The 9279-nt window shown below is 41.3% G+C and overlaps 1 protein-coding gene across 1 annotated transcript; it reads right to left on the bottom strand.

The window, feature by feature from the left end:
• Positions 1-330: 330 nt before the first annotated feature.
• Positions 331-8898, bottom strand: LOC134539963 (uncharacterized). Its single transcript, XM_063382356.1, has 2 exons — positions 8797-8898; positions 331-1436 (listed from the first exon to the last, which is right to left on the bottom strand). Exon 2 carries the CDS (start codon positions 1434-1436, stop codon positions 879-881), a length of 558 nt encoding a protein of 185 aa, XP_063238426.1. The 5' UTR covers positions 8797-8898; the 3' UTR covers positions 331-878.
• Between the last annotated feature and the right edge of the window lie 381 nt (positions 8899-9279).

The raw sequence follows: 9279 nt of genomic DNA, 5'->3' as shown, positions 1-9279 counted from the left end.
AAGTGTTAGTTTCCGGGAGTCCGGGTCGCGGCAGAGGAGGACGCTCGTTTCGCGACGTGCCGGCCAGGCTGCGACAGGCTCTCTGTACGGAAATAAAAGGAGCTCATGAAAACGGACATCATCGCATTATCCTTACTACCATCTACCATTTCTTCCACATAAGCAAGTTCCCTCCTGGTCCCTTACTTTCCGGTCCCGGCCACGTTGGCCTGAACTCACTTCCTCACCGACGAGAGCTACATGGGCAAAGAGGACATTTTCGCAGACAGGAAATTAGGGACCATAGGCCGAGGGACGTTAAAACATATAATGAAATAAAACCTTCTGCACTTTTGTGAACCGTAATTTTATTAAAAAAAAATTTTTATATGAGGCCTTATTTCACATAAAACAATATTTAGTTCAGTAATTTTAGGTATAGTATTTATATAACACTTTAAAAATTTCACAGAACAGGAATTCCAGAGAAAACTTTGCAACTTCCATTGTTGATGGGCGTGATACTGGTTCACTCACTTCGTTAAACATATAATTTTTGGAACCTGAGTGCACAAACTATTTAGAACATGTTTAAATTGAACTTTTATAATATGAATTGTAATTTTTAAAAAACCTAATAATACTGTGCCATATATGTTAAGCTCTTTAAATGATTTTAATGGCTGAGTCGACAAGAAGTACCAAATAATTATATGTACTAAAGTCTATCTGAAAATATTAATATGTACTCAAGAGTCTTAAAGAGACAACAATTGGAAAAATAATGATCTAACCATCAAATAATTTATAAATGATGGGTTAAACCAAAATGCTCACATTTAACTGTACATTGAGTTAATTGACCGGGGCTGAGCAGGTGGAGCCTCCACATGCGCTGCTCATTCGCGCAGGATCTGCTCCACGTGCATGTAGGAGGTCTTGCGGCTGCCGTAGGTGACCTTGACGAGGCCGTTGCTCGCACTCTGCAGAGGATACGCTACTATGATGTTGGCCAAGTGCTGTGCCTCCATTGAGTCTTCCTCCGAGCTCTCCTGTTCCAGCGAGGTGTCCTCGGGGCTGTATGGGCCAGGCGCAGGAGCCGATCCCGGGTCAAGTGCTGTCGCAGCGACAGGCGCTGCCCCTGGGTCACTTGCTGTCGCAGTGACAGGAGCCGCTCCCGGGTCACGTGCTGTCGCGGTGACAGGCGCTGCTCCCGGGACATGTGCTGTCGCAGTGACAGGTACTGCTCCCGGGACACGCACTGTCGCAGTGACAGGCGCTGCCCCCACCCCGCGGACCCTCGCTGCTGGGGAAGGCATCGCGGTCGTTGTCGCTGTTGCCGTGATGTGTGCGACAGGAGTCACTCCTGTTGTGTGGTCTTTCCATGGCAGGGCAGTGGGCGTGGTCGTTCCCAAGGCCAGCAGGGCTGCCAACACGGCTAGTCTAGGACCCACCATCTGCAAACATTACACATTACACAGGTAACTTAACACGTTCACTTATGTTACTATTCTGCCAATTAGCATCGCAATTAGCATTTTTTGGAATAATTTTTAATTTGAATTTTTAACCATAATTTTATCAGTAATTGTGACTTGATGTAAGTTTTTGGACAAACGCCATTGCTAAGAACTTTTTCTGTTAAAGAAAAACTAATACAAAAAATAAATAAATAAAAATACCCAAAAAAAGACAAAAAGACACACAAAATTAAGCAAACAATTGCTGTTGTCAACAAGGATATGAACACCACAAAATATTCCGAAACAGGAATATGGTCAACAAATTAGAAAAACAAAGAAAAATGTACTAAGAGAACGAAAAACCCCCCACAAATGATGACAAACAAGAATATTGAACCCAAAATAATTCAGCGCAACAGTTGAAACGAGACAAAAACATGACAAAACGAAAAGTCAAACAAATACAATAGTTTTACCAAAACAGAAAACAAGCGACGTTTCGGGAACTGCTATCTGCTCCCGTCCTCAGGCAGAGACGCGCATGGTACGGAAACACAGGTGCGACTGTCGCCTCGCAGAGACTTCATGCCGCGCATTCAGACTGACCACTTCGCATCCCTGGGCCAGCAAGACTTCACTTCTGCCGCCATACGAGAATGTAGTCGTCTCGCAAAGGGATGTTTTCCCTAAGTTTTTAGACCTTAAATTAGTCAGTTTGTGTTTCCTACGTAGAGATTTTTATATTTTGCTAAATTCGAATTGCTATCACATATGAGTGCATCTGTGTGAACCGCGCTTGTTCGGGACGGTGTTCGCTCACCTCCCAGCGGGCACATGTACTAAGTGCTACGATTTACACCCTGTTTTGGTGAGTTTCGACTACCTATCTCTTCCCCGACCATCACCATTTTTGTGAGCATTTTTGTGTGTCCTTTGCATGTACTGTGTGTTTACTGTGTGTTCAGTGCATGTACTATGTGTGAACTGTATGTGTGTACTGTGTGTCTATTAGGTGTGTATTGTGTGTTATTTTATTTTGTCGAATGTGTGTTGTTTTGAAAGCTAATCTTTCTATAAATGCCGTATAACAAGGAGTGGCCAAATTCTATTATTTGGCAAAGACTAAGGTGTTTGTGTATTAACAAAAACAAAAATGCATTCAACAGGGATTATGAAGGTAGTTTCCAATAAGAGAATATTTAAATTCAAGTTTTACTTAAGCCCAGAGCATAATTAAGCTACACAATAACACAATAGCAATAGAAAACTTCATACAACGCAACGTGAAATACCATGATCATGAGAATTTATCATTAGAAGTTATGCTGTCCGTAAACATTAAGACATATAAATACCAAAAAAAAAAAGAACAATTTAGCGAAATATAATTGCCTCAAGCAATGCTATCCTGAAGGGACACCCACGAACAAGTACGCCTAATGTAGACGAGCATTACAATGATCAAGGCCATGAACTCTTTTAACGCAAATATCGCCCACATAATGGGAGTATAATCCCTGTACGGACCATGAAAAGGGCCGTCGTGTCAACCAACTCAATTACCTACAAGGCTTACGCCACAGATACAGTATAATAATTTAACGTGTATCAAAAATACATGAATCAAAAAAACTATTACATGCGATATATAAAATCATCATAATCAATAATAATATCGACTTCTCGAGGGAGAATAGCTCTGAAACCAATTAAGAGAAATTAAACGACAGAAATTTAAATCCAAACACAATTTTTCCAAAGTGGCAGCCGAAAGAGAATATATACTAGATAGCAAAAAGTTAAAGTTCGCAGATTACATAAAGGCAAGAGCCACCGCCTCACTCACGAAAAATGACACTTACATAGCTTTCCCCCGAGGTCGCTCTCACACGTCGTTGAAACTCTACTTGAAGACTACATACTCATGACTACTAAAAAGAGAGAAGAAGAAGAGCGAATAAATCCCTGACGGCTGCGTATATGGAATCGGCGCGGAGAGGAGAAACAAAACACAACACTAAGAGGATGAAGGAGGGGGGGGGGGGGGTAGAATGCGCCGGCGCCCGCGGTGAAGCGCGAAGTTTGAAGGCAGCAGACCTGACCGCTGCAGTTTTGTTAAATGTGCTTTGTAGAATCTGTAGTAGCTCTGAATATTGTTTTGTGCAAAACCTCTTGGTCATGATAAAGCCTTTTTTTCTGGGATTCTTGTTCCTTCAGTAAGCATAATTCATGTTCTGTTGGTCAAATTGTTTGTAATTGATTTTAAGGAAACTTTAGGTCTTGAAGTTTGAAAACTTTGTCTTGACTGCTTGGAATATTTTATATTGTGGTTCGGAGTCGTCTGGCTTATACGTCTGAGTTTGTGCATGTCCTGGTCTCGTAGTCCAAAAACACTTTGTGTATACCTACACCTAACATTGTATATGAAACGGATGGAATGTATTAAATTGATCGAAAAATTATACTTTCATGCTATGTACAGACAGCATTAACAGTTTATTTTGTCAGATAGTTTGTTTAGAGTCGTTTTTAGTATAAATAATCTCCACAAACAGTAATGGGAACCAGAATTTAATTTTATTTCTAAGTTTTAATTACTCTTATTACTGGTCGAGAATCGAACAAATGATGGATATCAATTGAATCAATCATTATTTTAAATTTCTTGGTAAATAATTAGAAGTTTTCAGATGGCAGTAAAATTTCCAGATGGCGGTCGCTCTGGCAATAAATAATTACTGCACTCTACCGGGTGAAAATTAAACTAATGTGGCGGCAGCACACTCTATCAAACAAAAACAAGATTTCGGTAGCGCACTCTTGCAGACGAAAACAAGATGGCGGACATTACTTCATACAAGCTGACGATATGTATCCCATGTCATTAGTGTTGGGAGGTCAGTCTGCCGACTTCTTCCATGGAGGAAGGATTTGTCACCATTTTATTTTTTCCCTCACTCGGTTCGAACCGAGGACCCCGATATCCATGATGTAAGTGCGTGTTTAAATGATATTTTATAAAAATTGATTTATGTATATTTTTTTTTTCAATATATTTCTGATAATAACTACAGATTCTTAAGATGGTGGCGATTACGTCATAAGTCAGTATGGCGGAATGTTTTTCTTTTATTTTTTCATATTAAATATTTTTTATTTTAAAATTTTTCAAGATTTCCTAGCATAAAAAATATGGATTTTCAAGATGGTGACCATAACGATAAATACAATGCTTACATCATCATTTAATGTGGTGACTCTGACATCCTTATGGTCGAGGTCATGACCTCGGCAGTTTATAGCAGCTTGTCGTCGGGTAATTTAAGTCACCTTGGGGAATTTTCAAGTTGTTGAAATTTTAGAGGACTAAAATGGGAAATTTTCCTTCAAAATGGAATTTTTCCCCTTGAGATATAAAAATTTTTATTTTTAAGATTTTTTGATAATTTTTGGCATAAATGATTTTCTAGAATCTGGAAATGTGTCGAATTTTGGCAAATTTTGGGCATATATTGGCAAATGTTGAGTTATTTTAGGCTAATTTTGGCAAAATTTTAAGGGCAAGATAAAAGTTAAGGTCAATTCAAGATGGCCGTAGTGATGTCACAATCCAAGATGGCATCGACGATCTTCAATCTTCAGCCTGAAGCCTAGTGCCGGACCGGCTATGATATACTAGCATGATTCATTTTCATCCTTGTATATAAAAGTTTTCAATATAATTATTAAACTACGTCACATCTTCATTGGGAAATAATTTGTTTTTCGGTGTGATAATTGGTATCCCTGCGCGGGGAATGGCACTGGCCCGAAGCCAGGCCGACACCCGCAGATATTCGAGGAGAGCGACTGGGCGACGCGCAGTGCTGGTTGCTAGTTAAGGCCCGTTATACAGTGGCATGATCTCCCGGAACACCTCTGCTACTTTCACAATGCACTGAAACGTAACAAATGGCAAACAATGAGAATGCATTTCAATGTTACGATATATTAATTATTTTTTTTTAATACTCTGCTTCAAGATGATAGCAGGGGGAGTATTTACATAAATAGTAAAACTAAACGACAAAATAATAATAGAACACTAGATATGCTTGTACTTGAAACAATTTTTACGTGTTCAGAACATACACAAACATGGCTACCACCGTAGCCAAGGAGTCGGCTTCTATGGGTGGGTGAGAGTGAGCATTGCCGAGCTAATCCTCACGGGTCAGACTCAGTCTGCATGCTATTGTAGAGACTCTGTCGCGTGTCACTGTAGAGCGGGCTGACTCTACTCGCCGCCCGCTCTACGCAGAGCTGCGGTGCTCCACCCCGCCAGCGGATGGCATTGATTCGCTCGGAATGGCCAATTTGAGCACTACTATTCGCGCCTGTGAATTTGCAGGGTGGCTTTTTTTCAACGATTAAATTATTGTCCAATAATTACCGAGCATCATGTGTGTGTATGTTGCCGCATACTGCTGTTTACTAGTGCGTGAGGATGTTGAAGTTTTATTGAGGGTGTGTTTTAAAACATGCGCCGCTAGCTCAGTACTACCGTAAGGCATGCATAGTACTAGTGAAAACCACACGAAAATATTGCACTACTTATTGTATGGTCAAATTCTAAAATACAAATCCGGAGATAAATGTAGAGCACGATTTTTCAGCAGAAATTGTCACCGACAATGCTCGTGGTGAAAATATGACTGATTTAATTCAGTGAAAACAGCAATATTGTCCATTCCATTTCACGTTTATGGGCTATGACCAGCTGGAAAGGACTGTTGTAGGGCCTACATAGGTATTTTTTAAATATCATGTGAATGTTTTGTTGGAGTATGCGTGACCATTACTGCAATGCATAGAATGAGTAAAAAAAAAAGGTGTCTGAAACTGGCAAACTGCACTAATTATTGTTATACCCAAAGATTTCCGGGTTGCATGTAAAACATCATTTCTATGAATCACTGTAAAGGAAACGGTCCAAGATGTAGCACTTGTTATCATCTCTCCTGTTAAAATTATGGAGTAATGAATTTAAAAACCTTAAGGAACCTGGCACATCCTAATGGTAATTATGGTGGTATCAGAACATGGTGCATGGTATTCCTAAAGGACATTGTACGAAGAGATGTCTACCTTAAAGACATTCCCTATGTCTTCTGATGCATGCAACATCAGGACTTACATTGCGCAGGGTATTCTAATACATTGCTATGTTCTGTATAAGCAAACACTGTGGATTCAGTAACATGGAAACATTTTGTGTCCCTGAGCACACCCCACGGGCATTAGCAAGGCCCTAGACAGCATGCTACGTGAACACCGCCATCTTTAGAGCAGGCTCCGGCTGTACAGGATAATTCCTCAGTGACTAGCTGTACACTGTGATACGTGATCACAAAGCCAGGCAACTGTGACAAAAGACGATGATTCGTGAAAATTTAGAATGAACCAACTTCACTCTAGAAGAAACTCTTGGAGAAACATCATGCAGAATAAACTTAAATGAAAGTCAAGATAAAGTTTAAGAGAGAATTACAAGTTGATCAAAGTAAACGAACGTTTATAAAAAAATTACCAAAGTCAGAACCAATATTTATTATAAAAGCAAGGTTAACTAAACTATGACTGCATTGAACTAATACTTTTTTCAGACGTAAGTCATCTGATGTAGCACTGTATATTGAAAGATGTCCTTAAGGATCGGCACATTCAGTTTCTTTTTAATGAGAAAAGTATTGTTTTGTAGTTCATGCTCTTTTATTTGCACAGCTTTTGTTGTTGAAGAGACTAGTTGTGTTTTGTAACTTGTGCATATCCCTACTTAATGTAAATGTATTTGGCTTAGTTTGAGGAAACTTCTGAACTTATCCCATGCATAGTCACAATAGACTTTCTACCTCTATACAATTTCCTTCAATTCAGTTTCGTCATTCTGGCACCGAGGAATTACAAACATCCCCACTTCACTAATCCAGACTCTCTCAGTCCTCACAGTCAGGGCCATGGTGGGGCCTAAGTGATCTGATTTCCGCTCCCGGTGAGGTCGAAAACAGTTTTCACAAGAAAGAAACGTTATTGGTGAGTTTTTTTGGACTACTTTTATTCCCCCTATAATAAATTCTGTCCACGGGGTTTGCCCTATACCTGCAGCCCAGCAAGGGTGCCAAGGGATCAGTCAGAGAGCACCCGTGACTCTACTCATTGATGGGGGTTTTAAACTCCTGAGCCTTATGGCCCGTGTCTCAAAGGTTGGGAATCACTTGCTGTGGAAATAGCAAGGACTGGTCAGCTGAGCCTGGCTTGAGCTCTCTCTGTGGTTCCTGTTGAGCCAGTCGGGGAGCGCTGAGTGGCCTCGGGTGCTGGTTGGCTGCCTCCCGGCTCCGAACCAGGTCTCGAGGCTGCTCGTGGGTCAGTGCGCGCTCCGAGGATGTCTCCCTGACCTCCTGGCAGTGAGTGCTGTGGGATTAGTTCCTACAAATGGTCCATCCGGAACAAAGGCTGTAAGCTGTGCTTTGGGGCATTACCTGGGTAGAGAAGGCTCAAGATCCGGAACGTGTCGTGGGGTCGGTAAGAATGCTCAAAGAGATCAAATTCCCATTTGTCAACTGCATTGTTGAGCCTGGGTGATAAGAAGCCTTGGCTTCTGCCCGAACCAGGCTAAAAATAGCTGTAAACCTTTTGTGTGTGCATATGCATACGAATCGGTAGAATACCAAGATCTCGGTAAGGTCGAGAGCAGCCATGAGAACGGTTGGATGGAAAGTGGTGACAGTTTGACACATAATGCCCGGGATCCATTGAAAGTTTGGAGCTGAAATCTCCGCTAAGGTTTCCTTAGTTAGCCTTGGTTTGGAATAGTGGTTAGGTTCGTGGTTGGCAGTGGTGAGCCTGCATGCTGGGAGAGGCTCTGAAGCTCTGAGGAACGGCTCTCTCCTCTATAGGTGCCCTTGTTCGGGCGGATGATGCCCTCCATTGTGCTATCGATAAAGTACAAAAGGGGAGGATAGTACTCTCACCAGGCCAAGTACTCTCTGAGTGGAGGATCTCAGACCGGTAGGCGGGTAACTGACAAGGTCTCGATACAGTGCAATGTTGGTGTTAGCCTACAGTCCCCTGTGGTTAGGTATGACATACCTGCCCCTATACCTCATGGGAGGCCAAGCATGGTGTAGGTTTGTAACAAGTTTTTAGCTACAATTTTGCTGGATACCCATCACTAATTACATATATTTTGACGAGACATTAGGCTCGATGCACATCCATTAAGTTTATAACTGCACCAATGTGCATATAAAATAAATTTTAAAATTAGATTTATGCCACAGCATTTTGAAATCTTTAAGGTTAAGGAATGTATTACCTCAGGAACAAGTATAAAGAAGCCAACTGCTGCTACTTCGTCTAAAGATGTAACTTGCACGCAACAACTGGCTTAGTAGGGAGCAGTCGAGTGTCATTTATGCAGCCAGATAGCGGTAAGCAGGTATCGAACATCATGAGTGGGCCTGGCGCTGTTCGCCTTGGGAACCAGTTCTCAGATAACGCTCATTTTTTTGTTGAAAAACAGCCCTGACCGCCTACAACTCGCGATAAGTGCGCGTTCAGCGATATTCCTCAGCACTTGCCGGATTGTCGACCCTGACAACTGTCCTTCGATTAACCTTAGAATTTGGCATTTTACTAATGTGGGAGAAAGTACGTTCCCAATATATTAATATATATGGTTCTTTGCTTCCACCACCACTGGCCCCGAATATGGTGGACTCCAAAAACTATTTTGACAGCGAATTAGTGCTCATAAATTTTTAATCGTGCCAGAGCATTACACTGTCTCGAATTAATT

This window comes from Bacillus rossius, chromosome 16, assembly GCF_032445375.1.
Source record: "Bacillus rossius redtenbacheri isolate Brsri chromosome 16, Brsri_v3, whole genome shotgun sequence".
NCBI lineage: Eukaryota > Metazoa > Arthropoda > Insecta > Phasmatodea > Bacillidae > Bacillus > Bacillus rossius.
Note: the sequence above shows the minus strand (reverse complement) of the source record. Positions and strands in the feature narration are given on the sequence as shown.